Source organism: Myotis nattereri (genome assembly GCF_964212035.1).
Source record: "Myotis nattereri genome assembly, chromosome: 6".
Classification (NCBI taxonomy): domain Eukaryota; kingdom Metazoa; phylum Chordata; class Mammalia; order Chiroptera; family Vespertilionidae; genus Myotis; species Myotis nattereri.
Window position 1 is genome coordinate 38,197,122 of NC_138081.1, and position 20,649 is coordinate 38,217,770.

The 20,649-nt window shown below is 33.3% G+C and overlaps 1 protein-coding gene across 4 annotated transcripts in view; it reads left to right on the plus strand.

Moving 5' to 3' along the window:
* SENP6 (SUMO specific peptidase 6) overlaps positions 1-13,230 on the plus strand; it is a 115,515-nt gene extending 102,285 nt beyond the window's left edge. For all 4 annotated transcript variants that reach the window (XM_081094855.1, XM_081094857.1, XM_081094856.1 and 1 more), the window contains 6 exons: positions 3,160-3,590; positions 7,966-8,069; positions 9,552-9,640; positions 10,847-10,915; positions 11,007-11,157; positions 12,704-13,230. In XM_081094855.1, the coding sequence (XP_080950981.1) occupies positions 3,160-3,590; positions 7,966-8,069; positions 9,552-9,640; positions 10,847-10,915; positions 11,007-11,157; positions 12,704-12,913 (1,054 nt within the window). In that variant the 3' untranslated portion in view covers positions 12,914-13,230. The remainder of the gene's footprint in view (positions 1-3,159; positions 3,591-7,965; positions 8,070-9,551; positions 9,641-10,846; positions 10,916-11,006; positions 11,158-12,703) is intronic.
* The last annotated feature ends 7,419 nt before the right edge of the window (positions 13,231-20,649 follow it).

Consider the following 20,649-nt stretch of genomic DNA (forward strand, 5'->3'; position numbering starts at 1 on the left):
GGCCCAGGAATCAGGATTTTAAAAAGATTCCCAGGTGATTCTAATGTGCAGCCAAGGTTGAGAACCACTGCTATAGGTAATATTAAAAATATATCTAAACGTGCAATTCTTTGTCCAAAAAATGAGCATGTTCAAAAATTAAATGAAGAAAATTTGGATATACTCGATGGAGATTTTCACACATATTTGAGTGATGATTCCATTGATTACACAGATGATGCTGAAAAGGAAAATTTTCCCATCAAATTTCTTAATAGTATTACTCCTTTGGGAATGCCCTGTCATAAATTAAAATTGAAAGTGGGTGCAATCATCATGCTATTGAGAAATCTCAGTAGTAACTGGGGTCTTTGTAATGGTACCAGATTTATTATCAAAAGATTACGACCTAACATTATCGAAGCTGGAGTATTAACAGGATCTGCAGAGGGAGAGGCTGTTCTGATTCCAAGAATTAATTTGTCCCCATCTGACACTGGCCTCCCATTTAAATTGATTCGACGACGGTTTCCCACAATGCCAGCATTTGTGATGACTGTTGATAAATCACAAGAACAAACTCTAGACAAAGTAGCATATTCCTACCTGAACCCGTTTTTGCACATGGTCAGTTATATGTTGCTTTCTTTCGAGTTTGAAGAGCATGTGATGTTACAGTTAAAGTTCTAAGTACTTCATCACAAGGGAAGTTAGTCAAGCACTTTGAAAGTGTTTACACTCTTAATGTGGTGTACAGGGAGATATTAGAATAAGTTTAATCACTTTATCAGTCATTGTTGGCATCACTGTTGTTTTCATATCATGTTTTTGTTGTTTTCATATCATGTTTTTGTTGTTTTTATATCATGCCTCTGTTATATCCTTTTGTTACTGTTTATTTATTAATAAATTTATATATTATTTTCATATACATTTTACTAATTTCCTTTCATCACACTTCTATTATAGAGAAAGGGCAAATAGCAATATTAAAATATCTCTGCTAATTAATTCCCTGTTTAAAAAATATATATTTTATTGAATTTTTACAGAGAGGAAGGGAGAGGGATAGAGAGAAACATCAATCAACTGCCTCCTGCACACTCCCCACTGGGGATGTGCCCACAACCAAGGTACATGCCCTTGACCAGAATTGAACCTGGGACCCTTGAGTCCACAGGCCGATGCTCTATCCACTGAGCCAAACCGTTTAGGGTAATTAATTCCCTTTTAATGTGCACGAATTTCATGCACCAGGCTAGTAGTGTGTGTATGTATGTGTGTGTGCGTGCGTGTGTATGGCCATTTGTCTGAAATGAATTATAAAAATTTTAAATAGAAATATAATTTTGAAATACACACAATTTGGCAACAGAGGCACATCTTCTTAGTCACTCTATCTGATGTGGATAGAAACTATGATCAGTAGTGAAAAGTAGAGAATGAATAAAGATGTGGAGCCAGAAAACGATTCTGCAAGAGTACTATGCCATTTGTGCATGGAAGAATAGCCATAATTCTTGAGGGTGCATTTTGTTTTATTTTTAAGAGGTAAGCCACAGTATTTATACACACTGATTATATTACAGTCTATATTTGTCATTTGTTTTATTTTCAATTTTCCAATTAAAAACTATTTGTTAAAAATTGTCCTAGTAATTGATAAGGGGCAGAAATTTGATATTTGGATCTAATCCATCTTCAGATACGTGGAATTACCTGTTTTAGCCTCTTCTCCCACTGGTGATTTAAGCTCAATGTAGGTGCTATTAAAAGGATCATTAAAGCAAAATGATGGCTCTTAGAGGTTGAAAGTGATCTCAGCTGTTTCTTCCAGCTTTCTTCTGTCAGCTAGGTGAAGAAAGAATTTTCCTACTTTTTCAGTGAGGCATTAAAAAATTTATAGCTTGTATCTACATTGTCATAACTGAGAAATGTTAAAAACAGTGATAAACTTAGGTTGTTGCTATAGGTGGAGAGTAACTGTTTAATCAGCTTTAAAACACATTTTTTTCACATTTTAACATTTCTGAAATTCAGATGTGACATTCAATTAGCTGTATCTTAGAGTTCAAGTGAGAAAGTTGGTGTGCTACTATTTCTACCACCCTAATCTGACCTAAGTCCACAGGATACTGAGGATTAGTAATTAAGGAGAGAAGCATTCCTCCACTTGTCCTTTATAGTACTGAGGATGAAGCCAACCTCTGATCTTTCTATTTAGGCTGTCCAATGAAGAGACAGTGCTGTTCTGTAGTATTGCCTTGGTGTAATTTAACATTTTGCAGAAATGAGAATGTAGCATAACTTTTATTCTCTTCACTAGATTTATTTTTTTCATTCAAAAAATACCTGTTGAACATCCTACTATATTATAAACATTGTGCTCAGGCTAGTAAGTTCTCTAACATCTATGGCCTGTTCCTTTTATTTTAGCATGTAATACTACCTAGCAAATAGTAAGCCCTCAGTAAAATTCTTCATTAGATTAATCACTAGTAGCCAGTGTTAGCTGTGTAGCTTCTTACTTATGGCTTATATCCTGCTGTTGAGAGCTGTGGTACCTGAATTCAGCTATATCACGAGCATCCACTTGATAGCTGGAACTCTACTAATGTTTTCAGTTCTTTTATAATCATTACATTGGATATGTTATTTCATTTTAGTGTATTTACATTTCAGTATGGCATGAGACAGGATTATTTGATACTTTCAATGTTAAGCAATTCCTACCTTATTAATAAGAGACACACAGACATGGTTAAAGTTTTTTAAAAGCTATATATATGTACAATATTTAAAAACTTCAAAATTATACAGTCTGATTAAACTTCTGAAGACATTTTAATTTTAAGACTAGGTAGATTTCTATCCTTTGACATAAATAAAGCAAAAGGAAGGTGAATGGGAATGATGAATTGGCAGTGATATCATTTATATTTTGTTAAATTACCTGAAAAAAATAAATTTTTCATTCCACAAGCAAGAAAAGGTTTAAAGGATTGTTTGCAAAAGTGAATACAGGCTAGAAAATTCTAACAAAACTTAGGTTGAAAAAATTGGGCATTCTTAATAAATTTCTTCAGAAAAGCTTTAGAAAAGCATTTCAATTGATATTTATTGCCAAATATAATAAACTTTTCTAATAATATATTCAATAGTTTCATTTGTTTTTTACAGTGCACACTGGTTTTTGGCTGTTGTTTGTTTCCCTGGTTTGGAAAAACCGAAGTATGAACCTAATCCTCATTACCATGAAAATACCGCCATGCAAAAATGTTCAACTGTAGAGGACAGTTGTATTTCTTCTCCTTCAGCCAGTGAAATGGACAGTTGTTCACAAAACTCTTCTGCCAAGCCTATAATTAAGAAGATGCTAAACAAAAAGCATTGCATGGCTGTAATTGATTCAAGTGCTGAACAGGAAGAAAGTGACTCTCATTATCGGAGAAACATATGCAGTGCGAAATGTAGTCTGAAAAAAATCAATCATACTGCAAGTGAAAATGAAGAATCAAATCAAGGAGAATCTGCATGCCAGAAAATTGTTGATAGGACTACAAGTGAGAATGGCCTACAGAATGAATATTTAAATTCTGTGCACCATACAGGTATGTTTCTAAATGTTTTGAAAGAATCAAGGAATTCAGAGTTAATTGGATTTTTTATAATCAGGATTAAGATTTCAGGGTACACTTTTTATTAAAAGTCAGATTTATGGAAGTATAATTTATCTAAATGGAACATTTCATCATTTTATAAGTATAGTTCAGTGAGCTTTGATAAATGTTTATAGTCATGTAATCACTACAACAGTCGAGATTTAGAACCTTTCCATCACTCGAAAAAAAATTGCCTTGTACAGTCTATTCCCCTCACCTCTACAAAGAGTGCAGTTTTAAAATTGTAGTACAAGGTCTACATTTTCCATTCATAAGATCTTGGATTTATTTTCTTTTTTTTTCTTTTTTTTTAAATATATTTCTTTATTGATTTCAGAGAGAAAGGGAGAAGGAGAGAGAGATAGAAACATCAATGATGAGAGAGAATCATTGATCGGCTGCCTCCTGCACACCCCCCACTGGGGATCGAGCCCACAACCCAGGCCTGTGCCCTTGGCCGGAATCGAACCTGGGACCCTTCAGTCCGCAGGCTGACACTCTATCCACTGAGCCAAGCCGGCCAGGGCTTATTTTCATTTTAAAGGAAATTTATTGTATTCAGGATAAACAGTAGTTGTACACAGTCTTACACCTGTAAGGTGAATTAGTTCAGTCTTCTCACTTTACAGATGGGAAATTGAAAATCAAGTGGCCAGAGGCAGAAATTAAAGGTTTTCCTCCAAAATGGTTGTTGACATTGAAATTAAAGGTTATTTCCTTATTCTTCACTCTCCTTCATTTTTCCAGTGTGAAGAAGGGCACTGGTGCAGCCTGTCTTTATTTCCCTTCAGTTTTTATAAATTGTGGTTTGTTTGTTTTTTCTTGAATCAGTCCATATTTCTAGCACTTGTTATGGAAATCTGAGGTTTCTGTTCAAATACTTAAATTTCATGTGAAGTTGATTGTATAATTTTCTCTCCATCCCCAAGGTAAAAAAGTCTACTCCATTAAATTGATACAGTGCTATAGTGTATACCTTGTAAACTTACTAAACTGTGAATAGATCCTAATATATTTTTTTGGAGGAAAAAGGTCAGTATAAAGCATAGAAAAATGTATGTAAATTCAGAAAGAACCTATCAAAAATTGTGAATACTGAGTATACTCTTGGTACTTTTACCAGTTTATTTTAGTAAATCAGAAGAAAGCTATTGCTGAGGTCTTATAAATATATTTTTACTTTTTATTTAGTTTGACATACTAAGCTGCATAAAGCTAATACTAGCACTAGAGTATTTATATATGTGCCCTTTTGGAGATAAGAGGCAGAAAAGGGGAGTGGTATGTGAGTATCTTCATTGAACTATTTTTTTAAATTCCCCCTTTGATCAGTAATTTCATCCATTTTAATGTGAATTCAAATGAAAAATAAATTAAAGTGCATGATTTAAAAACCAAGCAATGGGACAAAAACCTAGGGCTTCATATACACAAACTCCAGAAATTTCCTAGTGGCCTTCTACTACAAATTAATGTTCCAGTCTTTAAAGTTATAGTAGCAGTTAAAGTTGAGTAAATATTCTCACAAATGCTAGTGGAGACCGCAGTAGGAATAATCTGTTTTACATAATTTGCCTTTCAATATTCGTTTATTCTAAGTATTTTTTTTTATTATAGTTTGTGCATTTGGTATTTGTTTTGGCTTTTTTTTTTTTTTTTTTTTAGTATGTGTGTAATATCTTTCTTAAAGGAAATTAATTTACCTTTATTGTGTGTGATACACTGATATTTTCTATTCCCTTGAATTAATCTAATAGTGGTAGTGCCCCACAGTTTGAAAAAAAAAAATGGTGGTCTAAAAAAAAAAAAAATGGTGCTTTAAAAAGAAGAAAAAATGGTGCTCTACAGTAGGTGTGTGCATTTTTCAAGAATGAGGTCCCATAGCTTTCATCAGATGCTTCAAAGGGATCATTCACCAAGAAGCACATTAAAGAAGAGTTTCTCTAGAGGTAACCTTACTACCTCAGAGAGGATGGTTAGGCAGTCTATCCTATATAAAATGAAAACTTCACTAAAAATTAGGATACAGAAAACATAAAAATGTTTGTGACATGATTAAGATCTCAGTAATTGATTTCTGTTTGGACTGGGAGTATAGTTGGCAGGACTTAATGAAGCATTTTAGACAGTTTTAATATAATATTAAGCATCAAATATATACAGTTAGAAGTGTTGTCTATTGATGTCAGATAATATGCTACAGTAAATAAGTGGAATTATATCTTCTCACAGGAATTAGGTTCTTTTAAGGTCAACTGTAGGAAAATAATATGTGGTATCACTACTTCCATTTGCTGTTTTTTCCGTTGGACACCACATGAAATAGTTGTCTTGTATGGAACATGAAAAATGTGTATGTTTAATCTCTAGACTCAAACTCAGACATCTTCAAATGATCTCACTATGAAGCTCTCAGGAACTGGGACTGATTGAGAGAACAGCTGATGGAGTTGCCACCTCTCACTTTATATCAGAGCAATTGTTTACTGAATGAAATGGTTGAAGGAATTGATTACACTAGTTAAATTATTGTTCCATTTGAAATGCATATACAGTTTAATTTGTTTATATGACAGTTTTGTAGATATAAATAATTTACCTCTAGAATAACTTGATTGTAATTAACTAATTCTAAATTGCTTGAGGATTTGAATAAATTTTATTCAAATATAGTTGTTTTGGTTTCAAACATAAAATACAGGTGTATGAAAAAGAAAAATTTTAAAAAATTATTCTTGCCCTGGCCGGTTTGGCTCACTGGATAGAGCATCGTCCTGGGAACTGAAGAGTCCCAGGTTTGATTCTGGTCAAGGGCATGTACCTTGGTTGCAGGCACATCCCCAGCAGGGGATGTGCAGGAGGCAGCTGATCGATTGCTTCTCTCTCATTGATGTTTCTAACTCTCTATCCCTCTCCCTTCCTCTCTGTAAAAAATCAATAAAATATATTTTAAAAAACAAAATAAAATAAAAAGTTATTCTTTGCATAGCAAAAGGATTTACTCTAGTGCTTTATTAGTTATTTTAAGTAGTGTTTTTGATTACAACATTTAGATTTTTATACGTGTCTTTTTAGGAGCACATTTTATTTCTCTGTTTTTTCATCCCATCATTCTTAGATTGCTATTCTTAATTCCATTCTAAAATCGTATGCCAAAATAAATTTTTCCCTATCTTAAAATTACACTTTTTAAAACTTGGAAATAGTATGCTCGACAATAAACAATATTGGTATAGTTGGTATTAAAGTGCCTGACTCAGTTTTCATGTAAATCATATTCCTTTGAAACATTTTATGTGATTAGCTTCTTTAAGCAAAATTATAGATTTTTAAGATGATTCTTGAAATAGACCTTTAAAAGTATTCATTTCAAATTTTTTATGAGTCAGTTATTTTTGTACTACCAGCATCTACATTAGGCTTGTGTTGTTTTATTTTATTGAAAAATGAATATAACCAGACATGAAGGAAACATATACCGAGTTGGGGGACTCATCCGTAACTATTCTAACATGAAGATTATTTTCATTTTTGTCTTTTCCTTTTTATTTGTCCAAAAGCAAGCCTATTTTAATCGTGTTTATTTTTTTTATCCTGTATTGTACAGTTTTTCATATTTTCACAGTTTTAGTTTAAAATGTACAGTTTTTCATTTTATGTTCTACCATTTTTTTAAAAATATATTTTATTGATTTTTTACAGAGAGGAAGAGAGAGGGATAGAGAGTTAGAAACATCGATGAGAGAGAAACATCCATCAGCTGCCTCCTGCACACTCCCTACTGGGGATGTGCCCGCAACCAAGGTACATGCCCTTGGCCGGAATCAAACCCGGGACCCTTCAGTCCACAGGCTGATGCTCTATCCACTGAGCCAAACCAGCCAGGGCTACCATTTAATAACTATCTTATTAGAATAATATCTGTCATTTAGGTTATTTTCTGACTATTGTCGCTTTTGTTATTAGTTAAAGATATCTGACATACCTAGCACAAAAATATTTATTTATATACATCCGTAGGTATAATATATTCATACTTATATTTAAATATACATTTATATTTAATCATATAATTGATGCCTAGTTTTTAAGTTTTAATGAATTTTAAGGTCTGAATAGTAGAAACAATTCTGTAATTGACATGCCAATCCAGGGTTTAATTAAAAGTAATTTATTTTACATTTGGATACTACATGCTAAGGCAGATGTTGTATCCTTAATTACTATATCCTTTATTGATTACCTGCCTAACATCTTATAGCCTATATACTATAAGTTATATGCATGGGCTTTTTAAATTATATAATGTTTCTTATTAATACAGATGGTTTAAGCAAAATCAGACTAAACTATAGTGATGAATCAGCTGAAGCTAGTAGATTGCTTGAAGATGAACTCATTGACTTTTCAGAAGATCAGGATAACCAGGTGAAACTTACTTGACAAAAAGTTCTGATGTTTTATCTACTTAAGTGTTTTTCTTTGGAGTCTTACAGGTAGTTTCTTCAACCAGTAACTCTTGCATCTGGACTTGGTTTTCATTTTAAAACACAAATTAAGTTTTCAGTTCAGAGGTTGCTAGGATAAATGTGCTAGTGCTGTTTTCTTTTAGTTTTGAGCCACCCTCCCCACCCCCCCATTTGTGGATGAAACTAAAAATACCCACCATTTTAATAGAAAATAAATTTTTTCAAATCAACACAGCCACCACCCCTACCACCCTTTCTCTTCCTCTTTTAAATTGTTTATGGGCTATATCTAACCTTTGGTCTAACTTGACATTCAGAAGACAAATGTTTAACGTTTTGATTATAATTAAACTAAAACTGTATTATAGTCTACATTTTCAGTGATTTTTGGGGGGGTCTAATTTAATATATATGGCAGGAGCAAATAATACTTAGTTAAAACTAACATAGATCTACTCTAATATTTCTTTAATGTCTCACTTGCTCCAATAAACTTTACTAACACCAAGAATAAAATACGTTATTTAAAATATTTTATAATTTCAGTTAAAAATGACTTTATATCTAGAGAAAAGTTTATAAAAATCCTATAGCATACTATTTCTTTAATTCTTTAACTTTTTTTAGTTAGGACAAACTGAATTTATTTAGTAGTGAAGATAGCTTTATACTGCACAAAGTTTCTTTCTTCTCTTGTGAACAAAGCCATTTTTTGTGATGTTTAAATGGTCTATATGGCTATAAAACATAGTTTTTCTCTCAAACGTATACAGACATACATATGGGTTATATGTAAGGCTTATAATGAGCATTCATGCTTCTTTGGTCATAGCACTTATTTCATTTGTAAGGTTGCCAAAAGCTTCTCATAGAACAAAATAAGCTTTGTTTATTTTACATGCAAGATAATTTATAGAATAAGACACTGTCATTAAGCTGTCTTCTCTCAAATGAAGTGGATATATGGTTTTGTTAAGGAGAACAGTGTTTCCAGAAACCCTTGAAATATTTCTGATTTTTAAAAAATTTATGTAAAAGAGTAATAAATAAAAGTTACTCATGTCCTATTATGAAACAGTTATCTTAGTAACCAGCTAACTTAATTTTTATAGAAACACCTAAAATCAGAGCAATGGTATTTGACCAGAGAAGAATCAGTCGTAATATATTGTCTTTAAAAATGTATTCTAGATTGAGCATATGATGTAATAATTTTTCAGATTCCTTTGATTTGTAGTTTCTTTTCATTAAAACGTCAGTGTTGTGATATTAGATAATTGGAATCAAGTAACATCCCAATTTTTGTGTTTGATCACCTGACTAGAAATGTTTTTGACATAGTTGTTATAAAAGATTTCTATCCTCCATAGTTCTACTTTGGTAGGTTATTGGTTATTTAGATTGTATATTTTCAATACTAACAGCAGGCTCTCTCTTATAGGATGACAGTAGTGACGATGGATTCCTTACCGATGACAACTGCAATTCAGAAATAGGACAGTGGCATTTAAAGCCTACTATCTGTAAACAGTAAGCATTGATTACATGAAAATCTTTATTTATGTACCTTCATAAAATAACATGACTAAACAGTTTTTTGTTTTGTTTTTTAAATATTTGTATTGATTTCAGAAAGGATGGAGGTGGAGAGAGAGAGAGAAACATCAATAATGAGAGTGACTCATTGATCGGCTGCCTCCCACCCACAGTGGGGATCAAGCCTGCAATCCAGGCATGTGCCCTGACCCAGAATCAAACCGTGACCTGGTTCATGGGTCGATGCTCAACCAATGAACTACACCAGCCGGGCTAGACAGTTTTATTACTTTTTTTTTTTTCTTTGTAGAAAATGTTGGTTAAAACTCCATTAACAGCTTTTGAAAAGCAAACCTCATTTATAAAGAAAAATATAGAGACCTTGAACAGTTAAGAGATCTCCAAATCCCACAAAATTTTAGCCTGGAAGAACCTAGACCCATGGTCGGCAAACTGCGGCTCTCGAGCCACATGCGGCTCTTTGACCCCTTGAGTGTGGCTCTTCCTAAGCCTTAGGAGTACCCTCATTAAGTTAATAACAATCTACCTACTTATATAGTTTAAGTTTAAAAAATTTGGCTCTCAAAAGAAATTTCAATCGTTGTACTGTTGATATTTGGCTCTGTTGAATAATGAGTTTGCCAACCACTGACCTAGACCTTTAAACATTCCAGGTCACTTTGCACTACATTAGACTTCCTTACCTTTACTTGGGTTTATAACAAAATTTTGAAGGTTGAGTCTTATAGTGAGTGTTCAAAGTGGAATCACTGGATTCTTAATTAATTCTTGTATGTGACGATTACCTGTTTTGTTACCTGTAATAGGTTTTAGTTACAAGTGTGATTATTTTCTTCTGCTTTTGGTGGAATATAGGTATTCAAATTTTCAGAATGGTTTTGACTTTCTATTAAATTTTGAAGTATTTTTAGAAACCTACTATGGAACTTTATTGAAATATATTGACAACTAAAATATGTTTAAATTACTACTTTATTATTTGGTATTTAACATAGCCATGGCTATTTAAGTATTGTTAGGGTATGTATGTCTATAATGTTTATTCCCACCACCCTCCCTAACTTTTACTTAGGCATGCAAAGGGAATATTGAAGATTTTAAATTGTATTGCTAATGCACATCTCTTTATGCTCTTTTAACATTATAAGGTGTTAACATTTGGTCCTTTCTACCATGCAGACCTTGTATCCTACTGATGGACTCACTCAGAGGCCCTTCTCGATCAAATGTTGTAAAAATTCTGAGAGAGTAAGTTCAGAACTGCACCTCGTACTTTGTATTCTGTTAGAAATAAAGGACTATATATATGCATATTCTTACTACATATTTATTGTTGCAGGTATTTAGAGGTGGAATGGGAAGTTAAAAAAGGAAGCAAAAGAAGTTTTTCCAAAGATGTTATGAAAGGCTCTAATCCAAAAGTACCCCAACAAAATAACTTCAGTGATTGTGGTGTATACGTATTGCAGTATGTAGAGAGCTTTTTTGAGGTGGGTTTCAAATTGTTGGATATGAGATAATAAATAGTAAAATACTATTTGGGGTCTTATGTTATTATAAAATAATAGTAAGTAAATATTTTGAAGAGTTTGAAAAACTATCATTTCAAAAATTATTCCAAGGAGCAAAAACTTCCAAATTGGCGAATTTTTAAGACATAAAAAGGTTATATATTTCATCACATCTAAGCCTTGTGACCTCATTCTTCATCACTAATCAACTCCCCTTCCCCCTGGCTCTTTCTACCTTAAGAAATCTCTCCCATGATGTGGATTGCCCCTTTCACTCTCTTTTTTCCTCTTCACAGATATATTTCTGGAGATGTATTTATATTCACTGTCTTCATTTCCACAAATTCTGCTTCTCAAATCTCTGTAATCTGGCTTCATCCTCATCTTATATTGAAATTGTTCATGACCTCTAAGCACCATTTGACATTGACCATTCCCTTCCTCATAACACTTTCTTCCTTTATCTTAAGAGATGCAATAACACTCCTGCATATTTTATTTCTCTTGGATATTCTTTCCAGTTATATTGACTCCTTTTTCTTAATTCACTATTCATTGTACCATAAATGTTATCACTTCATGTTAAATATGTTCAATTCTTTATTTCTCATGCCACTTTTGAAGTTCAGTATACTAGCATCACTATTCTAAACTACTGCCTCCTACCTTCTGTTTTTCACAGTTGTTTTCCAGAAACCCAAATCTAGTCATGTTACATTAAATCTTATAATGGCTTCCTGTTGCTCTTGGATTAAAGAAAATTCATGTGGCCTCCATGATCCAACTTCTGTCCAAGCTCCTAACCTCATTTCCTACCATTCTCACTCTAGCATTCTGTATACCAGCCACCTGAGTGTCATTCAGTTTCTCATATTGTGTCGTGTTCTTTCTCATCTCTAGACCTTGATACATAGTTCTTTACCTGAAATATTCTTTCCTATTGCTTCTATCATTTCTTATTTGGCTAGCTCCATTTAACTTCGGGTCTTAGCTTAAATATTACTTCTTTTTGGAATTGTGTTTAGCCCCCACATATGTATAGGACTCTCTGATTCTACTGTCACAATATTTGTCATATTCATTATTTTAATTGTTATCTGTCTGTCTAGACTAGAGTCAACAAGCCTTTTTATAAAGGGTCAGATATTAAGTAATATTTTAGGCTTTGCAGCTATACAGTGTCTGTTCCTATTCAGTTCTGTTGCGGCAAGAAAGCATATACAGACAACATGTAAATGAGTTAGTGTAACTGTGTTCCAACAAGGCTTTATTTACAAAAAACAGGCAGTAAGCAGAATTTGGCCCACTAGCTGCCATCTGCTGACCCCTGATCTAGATGACCGTCTGTTGGCAGAAGCTATCTCCTGTGCTGAGCAGAATGCCTGGCATGTTGATAGATAATGACTGAATACATAATAACTGAGTTGTTGATTTTTAATTTTTAATGTTGGAATGCTTTTGTGTTTTAACTTAAACTGTTATTCCTTATAATTTTCTAATATGCATCTAACATCTTTATTTTCAGAATCCAATTATCAATTTTGAACTACCTATGAATTTGGCAAACTGGTTTTCTCCCCCAAGAATGAGAACAAAAAGAGAAGAAATTCGAAACATAATTCTAAAGCTGCAGGAAGATCAGAGTAAAGAGAAAAAGAAGTATAAGGACACGTACTCAACGGACACATCTTTGGATGAAGGAACAGAACAAAGTATTGACAGTATCTCAGATTGACCATTTCTGATTCTTGTCAGTGTTGTCCTGAGAAACAGGTGACTTTCATCTTTGGGTACAGACAGTAAAGAACTGAAGTGCTCACTACTCAGAGTGATTTGAAAATGTTAATGCTTGTATAAATGTCATATAATTAATTTCCAGTGGAGTATGTATTAAGTTAGTCTGTAAATATGTTAATGAGGCCAATTTTTCCAGCATTTATAATTTTTTTTTTTTCACTTGTTAGGAAGCTTTTGTTATGTATTTTCTGTTAATAGTATTGAAAACTGCAACTTCTAAACACTAAATAAATAAATATTTATAGGAGGACATGATTAATTTGATATTCTTTAGTGAATTTGTATTAAATTCCTCGGTGTGTGTGATATATATTTCATGGGAATTATTCAAGTATCTATGATAATTTTTTGACCTTTTGCATTTCTAAAGTAACTTGAAATATGAAAATAAGATGAACTCTAAGGCATTTTGAACAAGAAAGACATCTTTATGTGCTTGTAAAGCAGGGGGAAAAACAACAGCTTTTTAAATTCATATATTCCCTTGTGTCCAAAAAACTCCAAAATGGAATAAATATAATTTTACATAAATATTTAAGGAGAAGTAATTCAAAGAATAACCTTGAATTAAACTAAATAACTGTGCTTTATCATATATTATTGCCAACTACATTTCTGAAGACGTCTGAGGCTCAGGTTAAAACTATTTTGATAAGTGCAGCTCGAATTTCAAATATCCCATGTTATCTTTCTATATTATAGCTTAAAATATTCTACAATATGTGTGATATAGTTAATTGGTAAACATTTTTAATCTGTGAACACAGCAATTTAAATAGGAATTAAATATTTTTTGTAATGGCTTTTGCTATTTTTTCATTGCTCATTTTGTTCTTGTTATTTTGATAAAGTATCAGACTTTGCACATGAGTTTTTTAGTGTAAATTATTTTTACATGTGAAAGTAATATCTTTTGATCAATTGCTTAATGCAGGAAAAAAAATCCCCTACCTTGAATTCCCCTTTTAAATTCTTAAAATGTGATGGTTTTGATGACAGATTTACAACTCATATAGGAATCTTGCATATATCTGCTGAAACTATTACTTTCAAATGAAACATCATACATTTCTTTTGAATTAACTTTGAGACTCAAAATACATATTTTAAAAGTCATTTTTTGTTAAAAATGAATTTCAAAATGCACATATGTATAACAAAAATAGTTGAGACTATAAGGAAGGCCATTTTTATCAGCATTTATTTTATTTTTAGTCTGGTAATTTCTGGTATTGTGACCAACATTTTAGGATATTTTCTTGAATTTAATAAAGTCTGTGGGTGTGTTTGGGGTAGATGGAGGTGTTAACAACTAAAAAAAATTTATTGAGACACACTCATTAAGGGAAACCTTAAAATGTAGGTTTAGGGAAGATCATCATTAGTGCTTTCAATTATAGTTTTGTTACTTTGAACTATGAGAACATTTTTAAATTTCTGATTACATTATTTATTTTTAAGAAATGCCCTAGAGCTATTAGCCCAAATATGAAAAAATGAGTTTAATCTAATTACTTACTGAATATGGACAAAAAGAAATGGAAATGGTTTTTTTTTTAAATTCCTGATAGCAGTAAACAAAATTCATATATTTAATTTTTTAAATATACTGTATTTTATCAGAATTTGAAGTTACGGAAAAAACTATTCTAAAATGCTCATTTGTTTTTGTTTTAATTTCTGATGGTTTCATTTTGCATTCTTAATCTTATTAAGTGAAAAATATAACTTTGTCCTTTATGCCATCTCAAGTCAATCACATTTTGACATGAAACATATAGATTGATTCCTGTCAGCTTTCTCTAGAGGTAGAGTATTCAGATATTTGATATTTCTCCCAATCCATGTAAAATTCTATTTTTAAAAATTATGCTAATAACTTTGTTTTACATATACTAGTATATACTGAAATCTTTGGAGACTTCGAGGGTGAGCTCCAAAACTAGACTTGAGAATCTTTGGTGTATATGCACATTTACTTGATGATTATGTACTGTGGTACTGCTATATGTAGTTTAAAGTGGCTACCAGTCTTTTAAAATGTGTCATTAGTATTTGGAATTTGTGAAACAGAATTTTAAAGTTTAGAGGTTTGTTACTAGACACTGAAACTGCATGACAAGTATCTGGTGTCTTAACTAATTAGATCTGTTGTATTTGTTTTCTTGTTGGATAGAATAACAGTTAATCATTTTTAGAAGAGTTTTAGATTACTTGCCATAAAATTTGTATGTGTCTCAGCTTGTGGTAGTTTAGGAGCAAAGTTGGCATTTAACTAGTTCGTTCCCTTTGGTGATGTTATTAAGACAGGTGAAAACTTAGTGGTATTGTCAAGTTCACATAAATCTAAATCAGTTAAGCAGAGTAACCTGTGCTTACACTACTAGTCAATTATATGTAGGCGGTTTTATTTGAAAAGGTAAAATAATTATCTAAATTATATCTTGTTTTAAGTCACCAGAATGAATTCAGTATTCTTTTCTTTAAAAAACTAAGATCTGTGAAGATTGTAAGATATAACATAAAACAAACAGCTTTAATTTCCCAGCCATCACAAATTATACTTAAAAGTCACAGACAGTTCACTGAATAGGAGCATTAATGAATATATATATATATATACATACACATACATACATACATACACACACACACACACACACACACTTTTTTTTTTAAAATCCCCATTTGAGGGCATGCTTAAGAGAGAGAAATGATGTGAGAGAGTAACATCGATCAGTTTGCCTCACCTTTCGTATGCTCCCCAACTGGGGATCAAACTCGAAACCCAGGTATGTGCCCTGACCAGGAATTGAACTGGTAACCTTTCAGTGCATGGATGACACTCAACCAACTAAGCCACTCCAGCCAGGCAAGGATATATTTCAATATATACATATATATGATCAAGAGTTGGTGGAGTAAAGCTACTGGAATATAATAGAATAACTTAGAAGAAACAGAACCCTTAAAAGATAAGGTAATATAGTGCTGTATATTTAGAAGAGGTATCAATAACAAGGTTGCTCTAGAGATTACTTTGAGGACAAAAAGAGAGATTATTGTGGAGGCATGCTACAGACTGTGTAGCCAAGTGAATGTAAATGTATAGTTTACCAGTAAGAACATAACAGGTAACACTGGACTGTATTGGGAAGTGTAATCTAAATGCACTGAAATACTACAGTAGGAGTTTGGGTTTTTTCCTAATCATAGGAAGGAAAAAAGGGGTTATGAAAATGCTTCAAAACTAACCACAGAGAAAGAATTGGTTGATCAAGTCAAAGAAATGTGTACCTTGGGGGAAAGTAGTTCTACCATCTTAATTCTAACAGGCCAGATCAAGGAATAATGATAGGGTACCCTAAACTGCTAATAAAGAAATCCGAGTGCACTGTACTCAGGAAACTACCATAGACCCATGGCCTGAAACAGACCAAAAAATTGAAAGCTTACAGGTCTTCACTATATTGCAAATAACATTTAAATTGTCCTTATTGCAAATGATTACAGTGAAGAGCATATTATCCAAAGCAATTATTTTTATCTAGGAATAGGCATCAAAATCCTGGGGAGCTCTTCAAAAAACACATACCTCATGTCTTAACCCCAGTGAAGCCATGTATTTTCAAATAATTCTCAAGTAATTCTGATATGCATCTTTTGTGTCAAGCCACTGATTGGAAAGGATCAATATATGTCCCTGACAGTTTTTAAGCTGCTAGTCCCAGAGGTAATAAAGTTTGTATTTTACTCTCTTAAATGCTTTAGATACCACTTTGCTCCCACCCCCCTACCCCCAAATTTTCATTAAGAACTTGAAGAAGTTATTAAGTTGCTATTACTAAGTCTTGAAAAATTATAAAGAAAATTATTAAGGTACTCAAAGGTTAGATACTGGCAGATAAATCATGTTGTTGTAAAGATTCTGGCCCTATCTGGTTTGGCTCTTTATAGAGTGTCAGCCTGCAGACTGAGGGTCCCAGGTTCGATTCTAGTCAAGAGCACATGCCCAGGTTGCAGGCTCAATCCCCAGTGGGCGGCATGCAGGAAGGAGCCAATCAATGATCTCATCATTGATGTTTTGGTCTGGAGCCCTCTCCCTTTCTCTCTGAAATCAATAAAAATATATTAAAACATTTTTTTAAAGATTCTGCAAATTATAAAACAGCAACTCTTGAGAAGATGTGGAAGTCAATTATTAAATGGTGGTGTGTGAACTCTTAATAGTCACTAGAAGTTAGGGAACCACTACAATAAAGGTTGTTTTACATTTTTATTAGAAATCTGGACTAATAAATCTAGAATGCAGCCGGACTAGCAATTCTCAAAATGTGTTTTGATAACTCTGGTTCTGTGGTCAAATAAGTGTAAAATATTTAAACCAAGTTAAGCCAGTTTCTTGGAACTTTTAATATGCTAATACAGAGCAATTTAATGAGTGGAAAATATAGAACAGCATGATAGATACAGAATTTGGCTATATCTTCCTTTTTCTCTTCTGGTCTGGTTCTCTAAACTGCCTTATAAACGCTCCACAGAATTAACTATTGGGGTATTTGTGAACTGAACTTTAAGAAGGGGTACTTTTGAAACCTCTCTGAGGTTGGTTACTTATTTACATTTTATTTCACTAATAGTTGGGTATATGATTTGGAGACTTGAAAGTAAGTGACTAGTGTCCTGGGAAAATGAAGTCAGATTTGATGATACTCATCTTTTGTCACTAAGTCATCTAAACTCATCACATGTAGAAATTGTGCAAAAATATGAATGTGAATTGAAGGATTATCTATCAGCTTTTTCTTCTGTTTATATCTTAACTGATAGCTTATACCTCTCTCCACTTCCACGCCATCACCCTTTACTTTAGAATTAAATTGCAGCAAACTTTATATCCTTCTGAAGAAATCTGTGCAAAACAGCACTTTTAACTTAATACACACACACACACACACATATATATATATATATTTCTCACTGGAGGACATATTTATAAATGTTTATTGATTTTTAGAGAGAGGAAGGGAGAGAGGGAAAAATAAAAACAACATTGATTGGTTACCTCCTGTACACACCCGGATCGAACCCGAAACCTAGGTATGTGCCCTTATGGGATCAAACTCAACCTTTTGGAAGGCCCTCCAACCAACTGAGCCACCTGGCCAGGGCGACTTTCAATATTTTTAATCCCCCAAATAACTGAAAACAAGTTGTTTAATCCTGTTATGAGACATTAAATTTATCATAATTAACTACATACATGTTGATAGGAGAGAACTTGATCCAAAACAAATTAGATGAACTTTGTACTAAGTGTTGGAAATTTAAAACAGCCAGAACTATAGAATGTTACTAACTAATGTCACCTTAATAAATTTCATACAAATAAAACGGCCAAACAGCTCTCATCTCCCCTCATGGTGCTTCCTTATGTATAATGGGTATGACATCTGTTAATCAGCCTCAAAAGTTAATAATTTCAAATAACTGCCTTGCAGGAAAAGTACATGTATTTAAAAATATATAGCCTCATCTGGAATACTGGGGAAGTCTTCCCTGAAAATGTGACATTTAAACTATTGGGAGACATAAACTAAACAGTCTGAGAGGGCATGAGAAGAATTGTGTTTATAGTTTGTGCAAGGGCTCTGAGGCAGGGAAGTGTGTGGCTTTTCCTAAATGATAATGGCTTCACTTATTAAGTATGTATTTATGCCAAACACTGTTGTAAGCTTTTTAAATGTATGAATTCATGTATTCACCATGACAATAATATGAGGTATGTATTGTTGTTATACCCAATTTACAGAAAGACAAACAGGCCCAAAGAAATAGTATCTCCAACAAGACTGGGCATTGAACACACCTTCTTACCCTAGAAACTATGTTAACCTGGCTAGATAAAAGAAGATGGAAATAAGTAAGATGTACATATTTTTTTAGAGATGCAGTGTGAGAGAATATTGTTTACTTTGGAAAATGGTTATATGGATTCTTTGTTATCTTTCAGTATGTTTAAACATTTTCATAATTTTAAAAATAAAATTAAAGAAGGCCTGTGTAACTGGATCTCAGAATAGGGTGAATGGGTAAGCTGGGACCTGATCACGCAGGGCATTGAAGCCATGTTCAAGATTTTGGTGATTATCCTAAAAAAATCACTGATGCCTTTCAAGCAGAGGAATGACATGATTGACTGTGAATGCTATAAAAATCCTAATGACAGTAATGAAAGAATTACAGGGGGGCAAGAATTAGAGCAAACCTCTATAGTAATTAAATTAGTCATGAATAGTTACTATAGGATAAAAGGTCAATTATGCCTATGATTATAGGATGCTAAAAGACATAATTTGGATATTTCATTTGAGATGTTCCTTTTAAAAACATGCAACAATTGGAAAGTTCCTTTGCCTCAGAACTTTCTTGTTTTATGAATAAATTATTGTCAAAGATACTTAAATGTAAATGAAATATATAGTTGAAAATTGGACAGAAAATTATTAACTGAAGCTATTGATAGATAATTGATATTAGAAACAAAATTATAAAGCATGTGAAACTACCAAAGGAGAAGCATTACATTTTTTTAAAAAACTCAAAGTGTTCTATTTTTAAAACACATAATAAAAAAGAATGTATAAACTAGCATAAGATACCAACATTTCATCACAGAAAAAGTGTTTTATCAATGTAAAATTAAACCAATTATACCAGGTCATTTGTTGCCTGACATTTCCAAATCCATATCTTAGGGAGGATGGAAAAAAGGGCAGGAGGGAGGGAGGGAGGGAGGGAGGAAGTATCTAACATAGCTAGTCCTCTCCCATCCCAGTCTCCTTCACACGGCTAATTGGACTTAGAAGTGACACCTGCTCTCAAGGAAAATTGGTTTGTAATTATATGACTTAGGAGATTTATTTTTAGAAAAGGAAAGAGCCAATCAGATCTGATCATTGGGAATTTATATTGAAAGTAAGAAATATTTGCAAATTGGATGTAGCAGAGAGAGAGGACAGTGTGTTAAAATTACATTCTAAGTTACCTTATTTTTCAGACTAGAGGCCCAGTGCACAAAAATTTGTGCACTGGGGGCGGGGGAATCCCTCAGCCTGGCCTGTGACCTCTTGCAGTCTGGGCCCCCTCGGGGGATGTCCACCTGCTGGCTTAGGCCTATTCCCCAGGGGATCGGGCCTAAGCTGGCAGTCAGACATCCCTCTGGCATCCGGGAGCCCTCGGGGGATGTCCACTTGCCATCAGGGAGCAGGCCTACGCTGCACTTGGACATCCTTAGCACTGCTGAGGAGGCGGGAGAGGCTCTCGCCACCACCACTGTACTGGCAGTCATCAGCCTGGCTTGTGGCTGAGCAGAGATCCCTCTGTGGGAGTGCACTGACCACCAGGGGGCATCTCCTGTATTGAGCGTCTGCCCCCTGGTGGTCAGTGTGTGTCATAGTGACCAGTCATTCCAGTTGTTCTGCTGCTAGGGTCCATTTGCATATTATCCTTTTATTATATAGGATAATCCATATACATATATATATAGCTTATACACACACACACACGCATATACATATATATTTTAACTTCTGAATTAAGGCTACATCTTACCAACTAAGGAATGCATTTGCATCAGAATCACCTGAAAGACGATAAAACATATTACTAGGC